Here is a 24,541-nt window from a genome sequence, read left to right as displayed (position 1 = left end):
TTGTGTGAAGCGGAAGAAGATCTCAAACAAGCTTTCAGAACAGAATTCAATCTCACATTAAACTGAGCCCGCTAGGGGAGGGCGGGATATAAATTTGATGAAATAAATAAAATAACTCCTGCAACATCAACTCAACCTTTTATTGATGGAAGAAGTAAAAAAGAAACTAAAATTTGCCAAACATAATTATTTTGAAAATGCCAACAAACCAGGTAGATGGCTGGCATACAGACTGAGCCTACTTCGGTGGGGAGGGCGGGATATAAATCCAATAAATAAATAAATAAGAACGGGTGAAAAGAACTATCTTAGCTTTTAGAGGAAGCGATAATATAGAACAGAGGTTGCCAATGGTAGCTCTCCAGATGTTTAATTGCCTACAACTCTCATCAGCCCCAGCCAGCATGGCCAATGGCTGGGGCTAATGGGAGTTGTAGGCAAAAAAAACCACCTGGGGAGCTACCATTGGCCACCCCTGATATAGAAAGATTCTCAAATAAGGAAATGGCAAAGATTATCGAGAACTATTACAAAACCTACTCAGAGGATGCTGGGGAAGGGAAACACTACTCTTTCTCAGCTCTGAAGGATTAAGAAAGCTCCTCCGATCCCTCAGAGCCGAGAAAAACTGAGTGGGAGGCTCAGGGATGGCGTGAGCGGGAAGGGGGCACCTGCCCCCCACCCCTAAGAGTTGGCACCCTGGGCAATCACCTAGTTCTCCAGCTCCCACGCACCAGCCCTGAGTGAAACAAAGCTTCCATGCCCTCCAACTTCTGGGCTTGGAGCAAGGGCCACTGAATGTGTGCATAGGGAGAAGGTACTTGTTAATTTCCTGCATTGTGCACGTGGTTGGACTAGATGACCTTGGAGGTCCCTTCCAATTCTGTCATTCTATGATTCTATGGTCTTGGTCCCCCACCTTGCTTTTCTGCTTCTCATTATTTATTTACGGATGGCTTTTGTGTCTCTCAGCTCTACCACCATGCATTTTCCAGAAATCACCTGTGGATTTAAAGCTTTCTATATTTTTTGTACTGCTGGCCACCCATGCCTGAAATTTCCTGTGAGAACGATTTGTTTCTTCTTGGTTTTGATAGTCTCTGGGGGGCAAGCTCCGGTACCTGTGTCCCACCATTCCAGTAGATGATGGTTTACAAATCAAGAGCCAGTCTCATGAATTCACCTTCCTTTCCCCCCTCTGAAATGACTTCTCTTTCCTTTCCTGGCATTAACTGTTGTCTTTTGTTTCTACCTAGATCCAATCCCTGGTGGCTGTAATCTGGAGTTTGCTTTGGAAATTGATCCCAATATTTATTTAGAGTATAACATAGCTGAAACACACATTAAATTTGCCCCAGCAAATCTTGGATACCCCAGGTATTGCAGCTAGCTCTCATTTGCAAAGAAGCTCAGTTCTGGAGGACAAAATAAAAGTGTGGGGGAAGGGTCAACAACTATGGAAGCCCCTCAGTAAAATCCAACATCTGTAAAGGCTAGTGTCTGTAAAATCCAACATCTGTAAAGGCTAGTGTTTGTCCCCTGCCTACATGGCCAACCAAGGGGCAAAATGAAGATGTAGAGGATTATCATCTGTTGCAGGGAAGCATTATGGTGAGAAAGACTGGGACTTTAGCCTCTACTGAGGACTAGATTTTCAGATTTCCAGGATTTCTGTTCATCTTTTAGAAGTTCTGAAGCCTTGGGAAGGATGTTGAAATCTGAGAAAAACCGAAATATATGAAAACTTGCTTAACAGACCTAAGCTTATTTTTTTCTATCTTAAAAACATCACACGTTTAATATCGTTTTCCTATTTTTACAATGATATTATGAAAAATTGTTTTTATAAGTAAAATGGTGAATATTCCCTTATTAAAGAGAGCTGCAAACTACTGTACTTTGTGCTACCTTAGCACACATATCAAGAGTAGGAAAAATAATTCTTTTAAATTTTACATTTTATAGTAAAATAGGAATCTATTATTTGGACACAACCAGGCTCATACAGTCACATTAGGACTAAGCATATTTAGACATCAAATGTAACTTTAATAATTAAATTTATCAGTACTGTATTATCATGCAAAATGTTACAAATTAACTGTGGACAGAATTAGCCATGTTTAAACAAAATGGAAATGTGATTCTATAGCATATACAGCAATGATTATCTAATACTTTAGATTTTTACGTAAGTCGTCGTACTATGCACTTTGATTTAAAATCTAAAGCATTTTTCTCATTCCTTCAGAAAACATTTTGTCTTAACTAATTAACTTTTCGGGGGGGGGGGCGCAATGTTTTTGCCTAAATCCGTCAAGGCTTTTGGGCCTCTTTCCTTCACTTCGCGCAAGCAAAACTTTGGCAGAATGATTTACTTATGAGGAATTAAAATATCTGCAGCATCTGTCTGAGCCATCTAACTTCTTTAATATTATGTCATGACTTTCAAGATGTATTTACTGTGATTCCTTTGAGTGGTTTTCCAGTGGTATATGGCGGTGGGATTGAGGGAACAACAATAGCTAATGCTAAGCAGCTTCAGAAAATTGAATAAAAGTTTAAATATCAGGTTATTGCTTTTAAAATAAATATTCTGCAATCTTCCAGAGGTGCAAACCCACCTTCATGTGATTCTGGAACTGACCGAGACACGAGGTGGAGACTGTACTATGACATCTATCAGCATTTCCTACCAGAGAATGATATGTCTGAAGCTGCATTTGTGAGCCACATGAGGAAGATGTCTGCGGTACAAGACATTGTAGTAAATGGAATCAAAGTAAGTACCATGGTTTTGCCTTGTATAGAGGACACTGCAGTATCTGCTATCTAAAATCCCTTTACTTGGAGATGGTGAGGATTGTCACAATCAATAGAAAATTGAAAATAGAAGACATTCAAAAACCAGCAAGGAAACATTTTAACCTTCTAGGACATTCAGTTGCTGGCCTAAGAGTACAGTTCTCTTACAAAGGAATTTTGAAGGGAGATTAGAAAGAGAGATTGCTGAATTGCAAATGATAATGAAGCTCAAGACACTGCATCCTCCTGGACTGAATTGAGACCTAGGTTTCCTTTCTCATTACCACTGCTGATTTCTCCTCTCCTACTGCATATCACACCTAATCCAGTTGATCCTGCTATTGTCATTTGCCTGGGGTTGTCATACAGCATCTGAAATCACTTTTCAAGATATGACAAGTGGATTCACATTCTAGCTGTATCTAAAGAAGTAAGTGGTGACTCACGAAAGCTCATGCCCTCCCACAAATTTTGTTAGTCTTTAATGTGCTACTGGACTTTTGCTCTTTTCTACTGCTATAGTCATACTGTAAATTTGATATGACCTTGCGCGAGTCTCTTTCCTCAGCAGTATAAGCTTTCTTCGGTATAAGCTTCCCATGTATGCTTCCCATGTATGTATGAGAGCCAGTTTGGTGTAGTGGTTAAGTGTGCGGTCTCTTATCTGGGAGAACCGGATTTGATCCCCCACTCCTCCACTTGCACCTGCTGGCATGGCCTTGGGTCAGCCATAGCTCTGGCAGGGGTTGTCCTTGAAAGGGCAGCTGCTGTGAGAGCCCTCTCCAGCCACCAAGAAGGCTGCCTTATTTTGAGCAAAGCAAATGTAATCAAGAAAGCATGAGCCCTTTCCTGTCCTCCTTCTCCTCCTCCTCATTATTATTATTATTTCCTTGAAGGGCAGGATTCAAATGTGATGGTACGCAATAGTTTTGAAGTAGCTGACTTTTCCTGGATTCCCTTTCTTGTGTTCAGAAGAAACTCAAGAAAACGGATGCTTGTCTTCCAACTGGAATGTGTGGAAAGATGGAGGAGATTGGAAATGTTTGCTAAGAAATTTTTGCTAATAACTAATGGAACCATTTCTTTTCTCTTTTCCTCTTCAGATGATGACCTTAAGTAGTGAAGACAAAACGGACCTGTACTTCTCATCACTCCCTGGACAAGGAGTGATTTACAATGTCATAGTGAGGGATCCACTGTGGAACACGTCTGCCGCATATGTACCTGTACACACGTATGCCTGTAGCCTGAATACTGTGGTTGGTAACTGCTCCTCCTTTAGTAAGTCAACATAATGGATATAAGAGAACGCAGCTTCCGAGGTGATAGTTTTTGCCAAATCCTGTGGGAGGATGGATGACTCACCTGGAGCCACCTTGTACTGGTTCTTTATTAATGAGATTCTGACTTAATGGATTGGGAATCAAAGCTAGCTCTTGAAGTAAAGAAATTGGCATGGTTGCTGTCCTCCCCATTGCTAGACCAGAATGTTACCCAAATCACCAATACACATGCTGCCCCTAGAGCGAGCAAAAGCATCCTTCTGCTAGCAAAGACAAAATATGTATTGTGGGGTATCAATCAGTGAGACCATAACCTGTGTATGTGGGGGATGAGATGCAGACCACCTCTGAAATGAAGGGGGTTGACTTACAAACCAACTCTGAAATGAAGGGGAATAAGCTTCTTAAATAAATAAATTTATCAAGTTAACAAAAAGAGAGCCGTGTTACGTCAGGTACATAAAAATAGAGGCATTATACAAAGGAAATAGTTGCTCATGTGAAGTACAAATGCAGTTTAAACCCTTTCCCTAACAAACTATCTGCTACTAACGGAGGGAATAAAAGGGGAGAATCAAAGACATACAAGCCTGCTTCCTGAAGACAGCTGGGCAGTCCTGGAGCACAGGAGAACAGTATGGAAAAGTAGAGAAGCCAACCATACAGTTGGGGTAACAGACTGGAATCCAAAAGCCTGCTTGCGGGAGAGGGCGGGGTATAAATCGAAAAATTAAATTAAATTAAATTCCACACATCCTTCCCATTACCGTTGGTTCCTATCAGCGTTACCCAGGGAGACTAGATTAGAGTTGTCTCCCCGTGCTTCTCTTCCACCTGCAGGCCTGGAACATCCCACAATGCACAAAATACTAAATAGCTACAAAAATCATGGGGTTAGTATTCTTGGATACAATCACAGTATGGAGTTGCTACATTACATAAATACAGTGGTAACAACATGATAATAATGGATCATTAATAAGCAAAGATAATACCGGCAAAGTAGTGCCATCAGAAACTTGTTCCTGACGATAACCATTTTTGCTAAGATTGAGGAGCAAGAAGGCGTTGACATTGGAATGTGGGAGTGATAAAAAGTCCCCGATGAGCTAAAAGGAGATGAGCTAATTGGAAAAGGGTGTATTTTTGTACATTGTGGAAGGAAGTTGGTGGTCTTTGCATTACAGGTAAAAGTATCAAGGAGAAGTGTTCCTTTAGGGAGATTGAGAGTTTAGATAGGCAAGTAGATGGCTGAGTATTTTACATGATGGAGTATGGGGAGAAATCTCCCTATACAGCACTTAAGGTAAGGAGTAAAAGGCTGGGGCTGGCCCCTTGCTCAATGTCTTGATTATTTGGGTCATTATTAAGGTCAGATAATCTGGAAGGGAACCTATTAGGTCCTTGGGTCAAGGGCCTTTTGGTTGACTCCTACCAGATGTGGCTTTTGCATGATTAATGGCAGAATTACTTCATATTCCTTGCATGCCTTCAGCATGAATCATCGTCAGTTTGACATTAGTTTGATTCAGACTCCTATTTTTCATTGCTAGTCGCACACTAAAATGTGCAAGTCTTCAGGGATCCAAAATGTATTATTTATTATTATTTATTTTACAGATTTATAGGCCGCCCTTTCCCATAGTGGGCTCAGGGCGGCTTCCAAAATAATAAAACAATCAAACCAGTTTAAAACGATTAAAAGTTTAAACAGTTAAAACAATTTAAAATTAAAGCGATTAAGCCACCGCGTACATTAAGGTGGCATGTATGGACAGATCAGTGCAGTCAGTGCAGGGGGATGAGTTTAGATGGTATGGACGTCTGTCTGCCTCAGCTATAGGCCTGGTGGAACAGCTCCGTCTTACAGGACCTCCGGAATGATAACAAATCCGGGAGGACCCGAACCTCCGTAGGGAGCTGATTCCACCAGATCGGGGCCAGGGCTGAAAAAGCTCTGGCCCTGGTCGAGGCAAGCCAACGTCCCTTGGGCCAGGGATGGTCAGAAGATGGTGACTGGCCGATCTGTGTGACAGAGTGTTGGACTGGATGGGCCGTTGGCCTGATCCAACATGGCTTCTCTTATGTTCTTAAGCTTAGTGGTAATTTCTGATTTACATACTCATTGCTTGCACATGGTAATCAAAAGGTTTCAGTCTTTGCAGCAAACAGTTTGTGGCTCAGATGTTATGACTGATAATGTGGACACAGGGGAGGAGAGAGTGTGTGGGACGAGGGATCTCAAGAATCGCTTACCGAGTGGCAGATCATTGTTTCTGGTTACACACAAACAACGCCCTTTCATTTTGGAATTCTCCAATCATATGATTGTGTCTGGATTAAAGTGGTGGCTGGTTGGCCAAAGTTGGCTCTCAATCATTCCTTGGAAGAAAACGCTCTGAACATTGCTTAGTGCTTCACTGTGAGGAGCCTGAACTCAGCCCATCCTTCTTTCCTTCTGCAGGAAGACTCTCCACCAAATTGTTCTTTACCGTGCTTGCCATCCTCAGTCTCTTTGTCTGTTTCTTTGGACATCGTTTCTGGAAAACAGGTATTTACAAGAACAAGACTGTATTTCATAGGGGTTCTGTTCCCGCTATAGCTGAATTTGCCTAGTTGGAATCCTGTAGGGTCGCTTAGTTTGTGTCCTGAATTGTGAAACCTGACAACGTTCTGACAGAGGCGCTCTTTGTCCCTAAAATCAAATATTACACGCGCTTCATGCTTGCAATAGGAAGAGCCTGTTTTCAGTGTTTTCTAAGCTTCTGACAGACTTACTGACTTGGGCAAGCCTATGATTAGCATGAAGAAAACTCAGAGCAGGGACTTGCGTAGATACAAACAGAAATTTCTCGTGTTGGGTAATACTGATGTGTCCTTCCACTGAGAAGGGTTAAATGATCAGTCTCACCAACCCAGTGTAAGGATGGACCAGAATTAGTTTCTGCAACAATGTGGTTGATTATAAGGAGGTTTAGTGAAAGTAGAAGAAGATGAAGAAGAAGATATTGGATTTATATCCTGCCCTCCACTCCTAAGAGTCTCAGAGCGGCTCACAATCTCCTTTACCTTCCTCCCCAACAACAGACACCCTGTGAGGTGGGTGGGGCTGGAGAGGGCTCTCACAGCAGCTGCCCTTTCAAGGACAACCTCTGCCAGAGCTATGGCTGACCCAAGGCCATGCTAGCAGGTGCAAGTGGAGGAGTGGGGAATCAAACCCGGTTCTCGCAGATAAGAGTCCGCACACTTAACCACTACACCAAACTGGAAAGTAGCTTAACAGAGAGTGGGTGCCTCTACTAGTGGAATGAATTCATAGGCTGTGATTTTCCTTAGATCCTACATTCTGTCCCATGCGTATCTGAGGGACATGACAATACTGTTAGGGCTGCAAAAAAGTGAGACTTTGTCCAGTTTGTGCTTTATAATCTATTGAGTGCCCTTTCCCCACCCTTTCTTTAGCTCAACTTCTTGGTTCTCTTCTCTCTCCCATTTTATCTTTATCCTTTTTTCCTTTGAGGTAGGTTAGGCTGGGGATCTGTGAGGACCCCTGGTCACACGCTGGACTTCATGGCAGAGCAGGGATTTAAACGAAGGCCCTTCCTCCTCTTAAGTACTACATCTCACTGGCTCTCTTCCTGATGCACTGTTTTAATAAAGTCTTCTATCGTTTCCCCTTAGATCTGTTCTTCATGGGCTTCGTTTTCGTGGCATTCTTTTTCTTTATCGCAATTACCAGAACAACTGACCTTCATTATGATGGTAAGAGAAGATGCAAAGGTGGATCTGTCTGAAAATACTAAGTTTTCGTGCCTCCAGTTTGAAAATGTGTCTCCTTGGTAATAAGACCTGGCCAGTTTAAGGTTGTCTCTTGTGCCGTTGCATCTCCATCTTGGCTTATTGAACAACGATGATTAAGGAGATCTTCCTGGGCGGCACCTGTAGGCCTCAACAGGTTCATTGCGCAAACTCTGGGAGTGTCAGTGGTACAATGCGGCCAAGATTGGTGGTGGGAAGTGCCATCAAGTTGCCACTGACCTAGGGTGACCCCATAGGGTTTTCAAGGCAAGAGGTGTTCAGAGGTGGTTTGCAGTTGCCTACCTCTGTGTAGCGATGCTGGATTTCTTGGTGGTCTCCCATTCCAGTACTGATTAGGGTCAACCCTGAGATTTGACTGAGCTAGCCTAGGCCAATCAGGTCTAGACTTTATGTGCAAATGGCGTCCCTTTATTGATAAAGTCTCGAAGGACAGCAGGAATCCTAATGACTCATACCATGCTGTTTTGATGTCATGTCAACTAATGTTGCAATTAGCCTTTAATAGCTAACGTTGTATGTTTCCATTTCCCTATTTTATATTGGTACATGCTACACATCTGTTGATGTCTCATCACTATTGTACCTTGAACTTTATATTAATAAAGCTTTTCAAAATTTAAAAAAAAAGAAAGAAAAAAAAACAATCAGGTCAGGTCAAGATTAAAGGGTGCATTAAGATCTTCACTGGGTCTCTTCTTTTAGCACAAGCTGCTGTTGGTATTTTCACCAGAAGAAAATAAAATGAACACTAGGCTCTGAGAGCTGATGACTGCATTTAAATTAAAATTGGGAATTCTAGCTCTTTGTTCCTTGACCTCAGGGGCCCAGGATAGCCCAGATCTAAGAAACTAAGCAGAGTTTGGCCCTGGTTAGTATTTGGATGGGAGACTACCAATGTAGTCCAGGGTTGCCTATGCAGAGGCAGGCAGTGGTAAACCGCCTCTGAATGTCTCTTACCTTGGAAACTCTACAGCAGGGGTGTCAAATGTGTTGTCCGGGGACTGAATCAGGTCCCTGGAGGGTTCCTATCAGGCCTGTGAGCAAGTCTGTTTCCTTCTCCCTCTCTCTTCCTTCTGCATCACAGCTTGCTTTGCCAGGCTTGCTCAATTGCACAGGAGCTACAGAGCAAAAGCCTCTATCTTCTCCATTGACTGAGGCTCCTTTCTTGGGAAGGGAGGGAGGGAGGGAGAACTTGCTTTGCCAGGCTCTCCCAACTGAACAACAGAGCTACTTAGCTAAGCCTCTCTTCCTTCGATTGGCTTAGGCTCCTCCCCCTCTTCAACTCCTGGGCTTCCTTTGCGCAGTTCCCTCAATTGCATAGGAGAGTTACAAAGCACCTTTATAGTCAACAAAATTTTATTCAAGGTATGAACTTTTTGCCTTGCTGCAGAGAGAGAGAGTGTGCTTTTTGTTGGCTTGTTATGCCGATGCTCTCCTGGGTGCAAATGGGCAGGCCCCAAACTTACACCCACTTGAGGACTTTGTTTTGGAATACAGATGATTTAAAAATAGCTTATGAAAGGGATAGCTTCTGGCACATGTGGCTCCCATTACCTTTCCATTGAGCTTCAGGTAGTTCTGAAATACCTGCTTCCAGCTACATGCATTTCTACTGTGCCACATCAGTGTGGCTGTTTGCAAATGGATCCTTCATGGCTCTGTTTATTCAGTGTGTTCCCCAAGCATGAGTGGATCCAATCCTGCTGTAATGGTGGGTGCACTGTAGAGATGTATGTTTGTTTTTAGAGAATTGTGATTTCCTTGTTCAACTTCTAACAGTTATATTATACTATACTAATAGTAAAGCCTATTGTAGGATGAAATACAATGGGCCCTAGAAAAATATTCGGGATGGTAGTGATGAATGTGTAGGTGGCAGCATGGCTGGCGCGTAGGAGTAGGCCATGTAGGTGGCTGCCTGGGATGCTGCCCGGCCTGTGGGGCACTGCTAGGCGCCCCCTCCCCACACGCCACCCCATGCCTTGCTGCCCCTTCTGCCCACCTGTCTTGGACAGACGAAAGAGGCAGTGAGGCCTTGCTCTGAAGCTGCCTCCCCTGCGAGGAAAGGCAGCCTCAGAGCAAGGCAAAGCTGCCGTGCTGCCACTTTCACCCACCTGGGCCCCAGATGGATGAAAGAGGCGACATGACTTTGCTCCAAGACTGCCACCCCTACGAGGAAAGGCAGCCACAGAGCAAGTCAAAGGTGTCGTGCTGCCTCTTTCACCTGCCCATGACCGCATATGCCACCCTGTGCCTTGCTGCCCCCTCTGCCCGCATCTTGGATAGATGAAAGAGACAGCAAGGCCTCACTCTGAGGCTGCCTCCCCTGCGAGGCAAAAGCACCACACCACCTTTTTCGCCAACCCACGCTGGGCGGACAAAAAAGGCGGCACTGCAGCCACCAGTAGGGTTGCTAATAATAATAATAAACTTGAGGGCGGCTCACAAGACATGGAGTGTACCATGATTATAATAAATACAATTATACAATAAAATACAGTTAAAAGACATATAGATAAATAAATTAATTAAAACCACTACAAATTGAAGGTGCTACAGTACAATATATATATATCAAGATGGCTAGATGTCACTTCAGGATTCCATCTTATAAGCCAGTTGAAAAAGGACAGTTTTACAAGCCCTGTGGAACTGATTGTAGTCCCGCAGGGCTCGCACCTCCTCTGGTAGTTGATTCCACCAATGGGGAACCATTATTGAGAAGGCCTGCTCCCTCGTTGTTTTCAGTTTGGCCTCCCTTGGTCCAGGGATTTTTAGAAGATTTTGAGAACTAGATCTCAGTGCTCTCTGGGGGATATATAATCCCCAGTTGGGGGCAGGGGATCCCCCAGTTTGGAGGCCCTCCCCCCACTTCAGGGTCATCGGGGGCAGGGGGGGGAGAAATGTCTGCTGGGCACTCCGTTATTCCCTAGGGAGACTGGTATAATGCATTATAAGGTATAATGCAGAATTGATCTGTGAATATCTGAGGCTCTGTTTTTTGAGCTAGAGGCACCACATTTGCAGCATAGCATCCAGTGCCTCTCCTCAAGACATCCTCCAAGTTTCAAAAAGATTGGACCAGGGGGTCCAGTTCTGTGAGCCCTCAAAGAAGGTGTCCCATCCATTATTTCTAATGGAGGAAAGGTATTTAAAAGGTGTGCAGTCCCTTTAAATGTGATGGCCAGAACTCCCTTTGGAGTTCAATTCTGCTTGTCACAACCTTGCTCCTGACTCCACCTCAATGTCTCCCGGCTCTACCCCCAAAGTCTCCTGGCTCCACCCCCAGAGTCCCCAGATATTTCTTGAATTGGACCTGGCAGCCTCCTCACCATTTAAATACTTTAATTTAAATCTTTAAATGGGAGGGGGGAGGCAGATCAACTGCTTCTGTTGCTTCTCTGCATAGCAGGGAGGCATAAGAAGCAGCCCCGCCTCCCCTCATTTAAAGACCCCCCCGTAGGGGGCAGGGATGGTAGGCACGGGTGGGGCAGCGGCCTGGGGTGGCAAAAACCCCAGCACTGCCCCTGGGTGGCAGGAAGGAAGGAAGATAGACGAACAGAATGAAAGAAAAAATAAAGCAACAGAGAAAGAATGGTAGGAAAAAGATGGGGAGAAAAGAGTGAGGGAAAGGCCCTTTCTCCATTCAGCTTTGATCCAGATCTATTGAGCACTGAATCCGCCTGCTACAAACTTGCATCATTCAAATGCTTCTACATTTAAGAATTTGCTCCTCACCTTTTGCAGAGTTTTACTTCTATATTTGAAAAAGAAGGAAGCCCCAGGCAAGGACCCTCACCCCCCGCACAGCGGTGTGCACATTGCTGCACTGTGCCACCTCTTTTGCCTGCCCAGGACCCAGGCAGGTGAAGGGGGCAGTGGGGCAACTCTCCACCACTTTTGCCACCGCCTCTCTCACCTGCCCGGGACCCAGGTAGGCAGCTTCCGAGTGAAGCGTTTTCCATGCCCATTAAAAAAAAAATGAATATAGAAGGCAGAAGAAAATGCAAAGCAAGACAGAAGTGAGAGATATGCAATGCAGATGTTACTTTTTTAATATGCACAAAGACAGGATTTTCTGCCAAGTGTAGAAACAGCCAAAAAAAAAATATGGAAGGAAGGAAGGTAGACAGACAGAGGTTACAATCACACATGCTAAATAATGCAGTTTCAATTCAGTTTCAAAGCACTTTCCATCTGGATTTTGGCAGTCCACACAGTAAAATCCAGTTTGAAAGCGCATTGGAAGTGGATTAAAAGTAGGTTTGCCAGTCTCCAGGTGGGCAAACTGGAAACTGCAGTGTACTGACTAGCAAACACTAGAAATAAACCACTGCTTTTTTATGTTGCCAATAAATGCTTAAGTGATTTCTTTCATAATGATGTAATTATATTATTAACATCACAAACCAAAATTCATTAAATGTCCATAGAAAAATCAAAAAGTTATTTCACACCACTCTTGTAAGGTAGCACTTTACAGTCCACTGTCTCAGTTCTCCTTTGCTTGAAAGACGCAGACAGCACCACGCTTGTATATGATTCCTCCTATGGATAGTAGACCGAAGTCTGACAGGTGCTGCGGCTACACAGGTCCTAGGTTCAGTTCTGTGTTTCATTCACCTTCCACTGGCCGCTTTCTTTTAGCTTTGGAATCTGTGCTAAAGGCAATTGCTCACATATTACAATACAATGTTACTTTGCAGCTTGCACAAATGGTTGAGAACCATTGCTTGCTTTGCATGCAAGCTGCAAAGTAACATTATATTGTCATGTGTGAGCAATTGCCTTTAGCATGGGTTCCAAAGCTAAAAGAAAGCGGCCAGTAGAAGATGAATGAAACACAGAACTGCACCTAAGACCGGTGTAGCCGCCGCACCTGTCAGACTTCAGTCTGCTACCCATAGGATTATTCTATGGACATTTAATGAATTTTGGTTTGTGATGATAATAATATAATTACATCATTATGAAAGAAATTGCTTAAGCATTTATTTGCAACATACAAAAGCAGTGGTTTCTTTCTAGTGCTTGCTAATCCCCAGGCAGGGGATCCCCCAGTTTGGAGGCCCTCCTCCCCCCACTTCAGGGCCATCAGAAAGTGGGGGGGAGGGAAATGTCTGCTGGGCACTCTGTTATTCTTTATGGAAACCAGTCCCGATTGGGTATAATGGAGAATTGATCCATGGGTATCTGGGGTGCTAGGGAGTTGCTTTTTGAGGTAGAGGTGCCAAATTTGCAGCATAGCATCTTGTGCCTCTCCTCAAAACAACCTCCAAGTTTCAAAGAGATTGGACTAGGGGCTCCGAAAAGAAGGTGCCCCTATCCTTCATTATTTCCAATGGAGGGAAGGCATTTAAAAGGTGTACAGTCCCCTTAAATGGGAGCTCCCTTTGGAGTTCAATTATACTTGTCACAATCTTGCTCCTTGCTCCACCCTCAAAGTTCCCAGATATTTCTTGAATTGGACCTGTGAAGAGGGACCCCTTCAATAATTAATGAATTCAATAATTCAATAGGGCCCTGCTTGCTGAGCTTCCTTTGTGCTTAAAAGGACGGTCTGAAGATCGGGAGGGGGGTTCAGTATTTTTGGAGCATTGCTGCTCAGCTGGACCCTGCTAATGGTACCAATAGTAAATACTTGGTTTCATACCAGAAGTGTGCGGCTCCGTTATTTTCCTGCTACACCTGACAACCGTAATTGAAAGTGCATTATCTAGAGTGTGTGATCACAGCCAGTATGAAATAAACAGAAAGACAAATACAGAGAAAGAATGGAAGAAAGAACAGAAGGGAGGTAGAAGAAAAGGGGGGGAAAGGAGTGAAAGAAAGAAAAAAGAGGAGGAGGATTGAATGAAAAGACAGAGAGAGAGAGAAAATGAAGGAAATAAATGAAATGAGAGTTATGTAAAACGTTGTGAGAAAGGAATAAAATAAAGGGAAAGGAAGGAAGGAAGACAGGGAGACAGAGAAGTGACAGGAAGTGACAAGCAGGCAAGAAAGTTGGCAGCCATTAGAAGCCTACCTTTTACCCCCTCCCACTTGCAGGTGGGGGGAGGGAAAGAGAGCCTTCAAATGACTTCCTGCCTCATAAAGCAAGCACCCATTGTAGCCTAATTTGAATAGAAAGAGTGAAAGAGTATTTGCAGGTGGAAAGAGAGCTTGAGTATAGAGAGTCGGTTTCTCTGCTGCTGAACTGCCCCCTCCCCCCATTGTTTTCTGTCAGTTGAAGAGATTTAACTTTTCTGTCAGAGTTTGCTTCAGTGGATATAGTTATTAAACAATGCTCAATGTTACTTAAGCAATTGTGTGTGCCATGCGATATTAGTTCACACTGGATTAAGTACAGACTTTGCTGTAAATGAAGAGGTGGAATATTGCCCCATAAGGAGGATTTTCTGGCATATTTATAAATAGAGAGAGAGTATGTGTGTGTATAACATAAATATAACACACACACACACACACATATATATAAAACACACGCACATATATATAGGGGCGGGAGGTGTACTCAGCGAATGCAACTTTGGTGGGGAGTTAATTGGAGGCAGCAAAATGGTGACAGAGTTGGGCGTTTTGGGGGGGTGGGGTGGGGTGGGGATGGACTGAGGAGAGGCAGTAGTGATCAGTAAGGCTCCAGGAGAATCTCCCAGCAGAGAACTATCCCCGTCAGAGGTCAGCGACTGACTGATGGGGTCTGGCCTGACAGGGCTAGCAGTAGGCAGGTCACAGCAAGGCTACCCAATGACGGGGTGGGGGGGGGGTGACAGAGAGGGATGAGTCAAAGTGTTGGGCGTTTATTATATCTATGATAACGTTTATATTATACTAGTCTATAATCTTAAAAGAGGGCAAAGAGGGAGATGTGTTTGTTGCTGATATTTGTTGTTGCTGTTTGTAAACTGCCTATTTTCCTCTTGCTTCCCCCCTACCCCCCGCCCCTTTGCCAGTGAATCTTGGGCTTACAGCGCTCGCTGGAGTGGTTGGTGGTCTTCTCTTGGTAGGATACTGGTGGCGATTTGGCATTGTGTTCATCTGTATGTTGGTCGTAGGACTAGTATTGGGCTTCCTTGTTGCAGCAACCATGTTCTTCACTCCCTTGGGTAAGCCACACAGTATTGCTTTCTGTGATCTTTCTCTCATGGGAGGGACGGTGGCTCAGTGGTAGAGCATTTGCTTGGGAAGCAGAAGGTCCCAGGTTCAATCCCTGGCATCTCTAAAAAAGGGTCCAGGCAAATAGGTGTGAAAAACCTCAGCTTGAGACCCTGGAGAGCCGCTGCCAGTCTGAGAAGACAATACTGACTTTGATGGACCAAGGGTCTGATTCAGTATAAGGTAGCTTCATATCCCCCAGGGAAAAAAACTGAATATTTCATGAAGCTTAGTGGTTAGATATAACTCCTTTCCCAGTTTCTGACTTCCACAACCTAGGGCTGCCTTTGTTTATCTATTTAATTGAATTTATATCCTGCCCTCCCCTATTAACAAGGCTCATGAAATGCAAGACAGATAGTAATGAAACATGGAGTTGACAAATGAGCACACACAGCTTCTTTGCTGTGCCGCTGGGCTCCCCTTGTCCTCTCTAGCAGATGCTGTTGGGTAGAACCCTTCCAGGTTTGATGAAGTTTTAGGTCAGTTTTGCAAACTAAAGGAGCAAGGGCAATGCAAATACAGTGTCCCCATACCTGTTTTGACTTGTTGTGACACCGGAATGCAACCTACACTTCAAACTGCCAGTTTTCCATGAGTAAAACTACCGTAAAATGGAGGTTTGCAAATGACTCCATGTATAAAGTTAGCATTTAAGCAGAACTTTCTTTAAAAACTAAACTGTCCTTTAAGCGCAACTGAACTTCTGTAGAATAACTGGACTGTGGATATGGCCTAGAGGAATCCCTTGTAAGAAATCTCTTTTCAGAGGGCTTTAAAATGTCGGCTTTGCACAGACATGTTGCCTTTAGCTCATGTTCTGGTCCATTCCCAGGTGACCTCAAAGTGTTCCAGGATGATGCTGTATTCTGGTCGACATTCTGTTGCTTTGCCTTGATGGTTCTGGTGGTTTTTGTTGGCTGTCCCAGAGTTGTAAGTAGCATTTTTGTCTGAATGATTTTGCTTTCACTATTTGGGGAGATGGGAGCAGAACCTTAAATCTGAAAAACCTTTTATTGGGGCTCACCCTAGCAATTGCAAAAGAGCAGCTGCATTATTCTGTCCTGTAAAATAATATATGGGCAAGGAAGTAGAAGAAGAAGAAGAAGATATTGGATTTATATCCCATCCTCCACTCCAAAGAGTCTCAGAGCGGCTCACAATCTCCTTTCCCTTCCTCCCCCACAACAGACACCCTGTGAGGTAGATGAAGATATTGGATTTATATCCCGCCCTCCACTCCGAAGAGTCTCAAAGGGGCTCACAATCTCCTTTCCCTTCCTCCCCCACAACAGACACCCTGTGAGGTAGATGAAGATATTGGATTTATATCCCGCCCTCCACTCTGAAGAGTCTCAGAGCTGCTCACCATCTCCTTTCCCTTCCTCCCCCTCAACAGACACCCTGTGAGGTGGGTGGGGCTGGAAAGGGCTCTCACAGCAGCTGCCCTTTCAAGGGCAACCTCTGCCAGAGCTATGGCTGACCCAAGGCCATGCCAGCAGGTGCAAGTGGAGGAGTGGGGAATCAAACCCGGTTCTCCCAGATAAGAGTCCACACACTTCACCACTACACCAAACTGGCTCTCCAGTTGAGCTGTGAGACACAGTGAGCTGTGTCTCATGGAAACTCATATTGAAATTAATCTTGTTAGTCTCAAAGGTGCCACTGAATAGTTCTTCTATTTTCCCTTATCTATTTTCTGTCCCCAGCCTTGAGATAATCAGCAGGAAGCCTTGTTCGTGGTAATCTGGGGCCTGCAACCAAGGCCTTTTCCAGTTGTGGCATTACAATTAAGGAACATAGTATTCAGGGACGCCTGCTGGCCACTCTTCTTCCTCTCTTCATGTTAGATGGCAAATAATATTTTTGTCCCTTCTTTTAATGTGTGAATTCCAATTCCTCCACCCATTGCTATGTTTTGTTCTGGATTTTCATATGGCTGCATTGTGCAGTGCTCTATGTACCTTTTGGTAAGAAAGGGTGTATGTAAGAAATGCAACCTTAATCTGCTTAACTTTGGAATCAGCAATTGCTAGCTTTCTGTCTTGTTATGAATCTGGGCTGCAGTTGTTTGTGGGCGTTGCAGTCTACCAAGGAGCGTGCATATAAGAAGAGCCTTGCCAAGATCAGATCTGTGAGCCATTTCACAGATTGTGCTTCATGTGCACAAGTAATTCCTCTAATCTATTATGAATTTGCTGATCATCATCTTTGTTGGATGCCTTTGACTTCTAAGAGAAGGGGAGAAAGAGGAGTTCTATCCACTTTCTTTACTCTATGCATGATTTTTTTTATATCCTCTCCCTCATTTGTCTTTTATCTGAACTGGTCTCACTGGAAAGCCAGAGGGCTGTAGTGGTTAGAGTGTTGGACTAGGGTCCGGGAGACCCAGATATGAATTCCCACTGTGCCATGGAAGCTTGCTGGGTAACCTTGGTCTAGCCACAAAACTCAGCCTAATATACCTGGTTTTGAGGATAAAATGGAGGGCAGGAAAAGAATGTCAGCTATTTTATACAGGCAAGATATAAACAAAATTAGTAATCAACCCATAATGATTTTGTTTGCCCTTCCTAACTTTGCAGAATTCCTCTTGAGATACAGCAACCAGAACTGTACAGTCTTCCAAATCTGTATAAGATTTGCTGATGACTCAATTTTCAATCCCTGTCCCCCCAACAGACCTGGCCTTCCTTCCTTCCTTCCTTCCTTCCTTCCTTCCTTCCTTCCTTCCTTCCTTCCTTCCTTCCTTCCTTCCTTCCTTCCTTCCTTCCTTCCTTCCTTCCTTCCTTCCTTCCTTCCTTCCTCCCTCCCTCCCTCTCTCTCCCTTTCTCTCCCTTTCTCTCCCTTTCTCTCCCTTTTTCTCCCTTTCTCTCTCTCCTCCTTCCTTCCTTCCTCTTCATACTATCAACATTTTCATTGAGCTATCCACCAAAATCTCTTCTGGTTAGTTGTCTCTAGTTCAGATCAGTTTGTTATAGGTGCAGATTTTGAATGTCAATAACAAAAGCTCATCATCATGGCTTCTGTACAGTCCCACATGGGGGCAGCATAATTACAGGCCAGCCTCGGAGAGAAACGTCCAAGCTTTAAAGAACATTCCATACCCTAGGAGTATTCCTCCTTCACTCCATTGAGGCTTCCCTTTCCCACCCAAAGAGTCACGTGATGGTGGCAGAGCAAGCACTCTTACCTCAGTTTTCTTCTTCCTGCTTTGAACAGAGAACAAGTTTCCTTGAGCTTTGTTTTTCAGTTAGCTTTTTCAGGAGTTTTAGGGGGGTTTTCACTGAGAGGTGATCATTAGATATGGGTAGGATGGCCCTATTTAAAAAAATGTGAAGAATGTAGATCAAAGATGATGCAAAATGATGAGCACAAATTGTGCCTCTTATGTCTTCGTCTCCTTTCCCTGCTGTGGGCTACTTCTCAAATGACTATAGCTCCTCATGGTACTGAAGGGAACTGAGGACAGAGTGCTCTCTCTGCCTCGATCACATGAATCTTTGGATGGGAAAGGGAAACCTCTCATTGGGGTGTCAAACATGCAGCCCATGGGACAGAACCAGCCCATCCAGGGCTCTTTTCTGGCCCACAAGCAATTGATTACTTTTATTGCCAGATGATAGAGACTGTGCATTATGTCTCTGTCCCAGTGCTAATGTGTAACAGGCAGTGGAAGTGGGAGGATGGACCTCAGGGAGATACTGTGAGGAATACTGTAAGAGTGTTTATATATAAGCATGTTTGTATTTTGAGTAAAAAAATAACATTAATTGGGTTTGCTTGTATCCCTTATAAAGTTTATATCTCCTGTACCTAGCATTACATTTTCTAGCACACATGGCCCCACCCAACAAAGTGACATTAATGTCATGTCTGGCCTTTGTAACAAAAGAGTCTGACAGCTATGCTCTAGCTCAAGGATCCTCAAACTTTTTAAATAGAGGGCCAGTTCACTGTCCCTCACACTGTCGGAGGGCCGGACTGCTGTTACTGTACAAGGCCGTCAGTTCTCCGTCTTCTGCATCTCTCCCTTCCCCACACCACACACCCCAGCCTGGGAACTCACCTCACCTCGGTATCACCTCACACTCTGTCTCCGCCGCCTCAGCCCAGTGCCGGAAGTGTGCGTTGCTAACGCGAGTTTAGGTCGAATGTCACTTCCGGTCTGATTTTGCCATAACCCGGCGGGCCGCATAAACGTCGTCAGCGGGCCGCATCTGGCCCGCGGGCTGTAGTTTGAGGACCCCTGCTCTAGATAGACGGAAAGCGGAGCATTCCTAAGCTGTGGAACGTTCTTTAAAGCTTGGAAGCTCATCTCTGTGGTTGACCTACAATCATGCAGTCCCCATGGGTGCCTGCAGAGAAAACCACACAATGAAAACTGTTACAGGTAAGTGCAACCCCATTTTTTTTTTAGTTGCCACTGCATGGCTGAGGATTGCATTAAACGTCAGACACATGTTTTAAAGGTAAACTCCCATTATCTGATTTCTCTTTACAGCTGAACATCTTGGCATGTGGCATCGTTGGGTCTTACACCGTAATCTTGGCTGTTGCTTGCTACTTGTATACCAGCCTCTCTTATATTGGCATAGATCTGCTTCGGCGGATTCTCGATGATGACTTCAGAAGGGCTTACTCTAGTGTGCCTTTTCAGTCTAATGGTAAGTCTTGAAGTTATTTTTGATGGGAAGATCATTCTTTCCAGTATTTTCTTGGTGCTTCTGAATATTTTGAAAGGAAGCTTCGCTACACGATTGGTAGAATTTCATGGCTGAACTGTGCCTCTTCAGACAACTTTCAAAGGGTCACATGTTTTGAATGCCCCCTTACATTAAAAACTCACTGCTCGTAAAAGAACTGGTGTTTGAGAGGTAGTTACAGCAGAGAGTCTGGCCTACCTTCTACATGGTTGTAACATTCAGATTTGCTCTCCTGTCTGCATCCCAGAAAGAGCTGCATATTGTGGGTTGGCTATCCATGCAGCTCGGTTGTAAGTAGATTCTCAGCTGTAACAAATGAGGAAGAATAGTATGGTGGTAATGCTGCACAGCAAGGGCAGTGTGCTTCGGGTAAAACAAGAGTTCACATGTGAGGCTGGCAATACTACAGGAAGGAGCGAAAAGCCCTGAGTAATTCTCTCTTGCTCTGCGCTGCTCTGTTGTGAAGGCTAGGTTACAAAGACATAAGACATTGGGTAGCTGCTGCCAGCTGGGAAAGTCCCAAGATGACATGCACCTGTGCTCTGACTTGTCATAAGGTGGCCTCATATTGGAGATTTGGATGAATGCCCATTGATGGGCTCTTGCTTTTACTCAGACCATCTTAGCTCCATTGGTATATTAACCTTTCAGTAACCTTGGATGCTTAGGCTGTTTTCTTGAATTGCAGTGGAGGGCTTGCCCAGAAAGTTTGAGAACCTCTGGGGAGGCATATGTAACTTCATGTGCTTCTTAGACATGTGGGAGGGAAGGATTTGGCTTTATGACCAGTTTCAAATAAACCCCATTTAATAATAATACTTTTTATTTGTATCCCGCCCTCCCCGCAAGGGCAGGCTCAGTGCGGCTCACAACATACGAATATAATACAATAAAATCATACATACACTTATAAATATAAAATCATCATAAATCAGTTTACAAATTGTATTAAAATTAATTTTGGTGCTATAACTTAAATCTGTAATAAATTCAGCGGGACTTTCTTGGCTCGGTATTAGGTGAAGGCTATTTTGAAGAGGTAGGTCTTACAGGCCCTGCGGAATTGATCTAAGCATCGCAGGGCCCGTACCTCCTCCGGGAGTTGGTTCCATAGCAGTGGAGCTGCAATGGAGAAGGCCCTATTTGAGGCTGCCTTGGAAGAATTAATGATATTTCTTGCTTCCTTCCTTGACCAAAGCAGAAGGGGAGATGCTCACAGTGTCTACTAGAGAAAGATGTTGCCCCTTTCGAGATGATCTAGACCAGGGGTGTCAAATTCATCTGTTATGTGGACCGCATCTGACATAAATGGGACTTTGTGGGCCTGGGCCACATATGTCATAAAATGTAATGCCAGGTAGTGGATATATAAACTTTATAAAGGATACTGATAAGCACAATTAAATATTTTTTTTACTTAAAATACAAACATACTTAACACTTCTGTGATATTTTGTTTAAAATGGAAAGATGGTGGAATAGTGGGATTTGGCAACACAATTTTTAAAATAAAACATCAAGAAAAACACAAGGATCACAACAGAAATTAAAAATGTAAAATGCTCTGAGCCTAGGAAAACATGAAATGGTTGGCCATTGCAAGCTTCTCCCCCCTCTCCCCAGTCTATTCAGATTGGTAATGGCTCTGCAATGTAAATTGATTGTGAGTTCCCAGGTTAGAGTACTCACTAGGCACCAATTCTCAGGTTCATTCAGCAGAGATAAGCTGGCTCAAAGCATCAAACCTTTATTTGCAAGGATACAACTCCAGCAAGCAACAGCTTTAACTGGCCATACAAACACTGGAAAATGACATGAGCTGCACTCCATTGAAATACATTGCAACACAGACAAAGTTGCAAGGAAGATGTTGAATGGATTTTCTATTAAGGTCTCTGGGCAAGAGTATTCTATCTGGGCTCAGAGACCTAAATGGAAAATCCATTCTGCATTTTCTTTGCAGTTTTGCAAGCCCAGAGCTTCCTGCTGAAACAGGCAAAGACAAGGCAGCAGGTGCTGGGAACTTCAGCAGCCTTGGAGCTTCAAAGGATGAGAACAGGAGGGGGAGGAGGGGCGAGAAAAGAGCCAAAGGCCTGAGTAAAGCCCTGGGCAGGGCCCTGCAGGATGTTCTTTTGACACCCCTGATCTAGAGACTGAATGGGAAGGGAAGCAAACTTTCATATCCTCTTTCCTCTTGCTTGTGACATCAGAATGGCTCTTGGTTGCTGTTGATATATGAGAAATACTAGATATGGAGCTAGGTTTCAAATAAGAGAAGGGCATCAGGGGACAAGTTGACCTCAAACTCCCTATGGAAAATGAGTGAGGCAAGCAAATGGAGGCCTTGGAGTAGGGGACACTCCATTGAACCAGTTCTTCATCTTGCAGACTTCATCCTTTTGGCAGTCTGGGCCATGCTGGCAATTGGTGGAATAACTGTGCAGCTACGCCGTGAGAGTTCTGAAGCGCCTTTCCCACCACACCCTTATCAGCTATGGAAGCAGGAGAGAGAACGCAGAATAACGAACATCTTGGATCCAAGTCATCATGTCCCTCCCCTGAGAGAGAGGATCTTTAGCAAGCTCTCCCAGACTAACTACTTGTTCCACAAAGAACAGCTGCCAGGGGAAAGAACACCGCTGTTTATGTAGCCTGGTCAGCCTTTGGGAAGAGACTGCAGAAATGCGGATGAAGATTTTCAGGAGGCATCCAGTGGCACTGAAATCATGGGTTTTTTTCCTAGCTCAATGAAGCTAAAATGGACCAGACAAAGACTAACACTTGTACAGTCTGAGAAGTCCTGTATTCTGTGCACTGGAATTCAGTGGTGAAGTGTACGACTTTAAAATCTCAAATCCCTGACTTCAAGCTCTTCATTTCAAGCACATGCTCAGTTAATTCTTCCCTTCCCTTTGGACGCTATAACTACATAGAATGCCATCCTTGAGCACAGTTTGAGTTCTAAAAGTGAAAAGGTGACCAAAGGCAGATGATGTTGGCACTGTAATAGCTATTCAGTATGGGTACAAAACGAGTGTCATCTCCCCTGTCTGATAACCACTTTGTCAAGCTTTTACTTGTATTCACTTCCTGTGTGTGGGAGATGAGCAGTTATGAGTGAATAATTTTGGAAGGGGAGAAACTTTAATTCTCTAGCAGAGTGCTGATTGGGCCTTGTCAAGTATGGTTGATTAAGCTGGTCGATGTAAAGGCTAAGAAAAAATGGTTGTGTGTTCTGAAGTGGAAGTCCTTTGTTGGGAAGGAAGAATTTTGGAATATCAAGGAATGGATAGATCCGGTGGCTATCCTTGTGGATATTTTTACTGCAGTTCTATGTTGCTTAAGAGTATACTGTTCTCAGCCACAACGTTAATTGTCACTTTATTTCTTCTGCTTTTATACTTGAAAGATTAAATGTGTTTGCAGGCATCCAGGTCACTTGTTCGGAGGCCATATCAGATACCTTGGACAGGCTGATCTTCCTTGGCTAAGCTGCAAAGGAGAGAGACTGGCCACTGCCAGTCTCCAACACAGAGCATTCCCTAAGTGTCTGTATGTGTCCTTCTGACTTGCAGTAAGGTGAGCAGAAAGCAGATGCTGACTTTGTATGAATGTAGCAGCTTGTATACACTTGCTAAGAATCAGCGCAGGCTGCGTGGCGCCCCAGGCTGCCCCCGTCGCCCCCTCCCTCTCTTTGCGGCGCTGCTAGGCAGCACCGTGTTCTGTTGCCACCCCCAGGTGCACCATGCTGTACCGCGTTGCACCAAGCCTGGTCCTTACTGGCTTCGATGCGGCTGGCACGGCTTCTACTTCTTTGAAGAGCTCGCGACGCGATAGGAGACTTGGCTTCCGCTCCTTCCTGAAATCAAAAGTGAGGGGGGGGGGGCGAAGTCTCATATCGCATCGTGGGCTCTTCAAAGAAGTAGAAGCTGCGCCAGCCGCATCGAAGCCATTAAGGACAAGGCTCGGTGCAGCGCAGCATGGTGCAGAGGGGGGGCACTAAAGAGCCAGTTTGGAGGAGAACTGGGTTTGATTCCCCACTCCTCCACATGCTGGTGTGACCTTGAGTCAGTCACAAATTCTTTCAGAGCTGTTCTCTTAAGAGCAGTTTTCGAAGAGCTCTCTTAGATCCACCTATCTCACATGGTGTCTATTGTGGGGAGGGGAAGGAAAAGGAGATTGTAAACTGCTCTGAAACTCCCAAGTGAAGGGCAGGGCATAATCTCCTCCTCCTCCTCCTAGGAGGATTCCATAGTCCTTAGCAAATCGTTGGGAATCAAGGCCTTCATTTTGTAAAATGAAAGAAGTAGATGAAATATTGTCAGTGCTTGCTGTCTGGCTATGTCTTAGTACAGAGAAACTGCCATATCTGGTCAGAGCTGCAATTACTTTGGAGTGGGTAGGTGGTGTTTAGCTGGCATGATTCCAATGCAAAAAAAAAAAAAAATTAACCAACTTTCTATCTTTTTATAATAAATGTGTTTGAAATTTAAAACTGTTTTTGTGAGATACATGAGGTGGGGCCTGATCAGTGTTCATCCGTGGTAGTAGTAGGCTTTCCTTCTGGCTGTCCCCAGTGAAATGCAAAGCATGGTATAATAGTCTAGACTGCAAAGGAAGAGAGCACTGAATTACAGGTAAACAATGTAACAGCAGCAGAAGTACATAAGCATTAAAGTAGAAAATTGGCTGTTTCCTTTTGGAAACCTGTAGGGTTCTTCTGCTGAATGGCACTGAGGAGAGAGGTGATCAGGACCTCTTATTGGTCTGGAA

The 24,541-nt window shown here is 44.2% G+C and overlaps 1 protein-coding gene across 1 annotated transcript in view; it reads left to right on the top strand.

Moving 5' to 3' along the window:
- TM7SF3 (transmembrane 7 superfamily member 3) overlaps positions 1-24,263 on the top strand; it is a 50,922-nt gene extending 26,659 nt beyond the window's left edge. The window contains exons 4-12 of the mRNA XM_060258130.1: positions 1,257-1,377; positions 2,611-2,782; positions 3,909-4,086; positions 6,553-6,639; positions 7,770-7,850; positions 14,861-15,013; positions 15,898-15,995; positions 19,567-19,729; positions 22,157-24,263. Coding sequence (XP_060114113.1) covers positions 1,257-1,377; positions 2,611-2,782; positions 3,909-4,086; positions 6,553-6,639; positions 7,770-7,850; positions 14,861-15,013; positions 15,898-15,995; positions 19,567-19,729; positions 22,157-22,419 — 1,316 coding nt within the window. The 3' untranslated portion in view covers positions 22,420-24,263. The remainder of the gene's footprint in view (positions 1-1,256; positions 1,378-2,610; positions 2,783-3,908; positions 4,087-6,552; positions 6,640-7,769; positions 7,851-14,860; positions 15,014-15,897; positions 15,996-19,566; positions 19,730-22,156) is intronic.
- The last annotated feature ends 278 nt before the right edge of the window (positions 24,264-24,541 follow it).

Source organism: Heteronotia binoei, chromosome 17 (assembly GCF_032191835.1).
Source record: "Heteronotia binoei isolate CCM8104 ecotype False Entrance Well chromosome 17, APGP_CSIRO_Hbin_v1, whole genome shotgun sequence".
NCBI lineage: Eukaryota > Metazoa > Chordata > Lepidosauria > Squamata > Gekkonidae > Heteronotia > Heteronotia binoei.
Note: the sequence above shows the minus strand (reverse complement) of the source record. Positions and strands in the feature narration are given on the sequence as shown.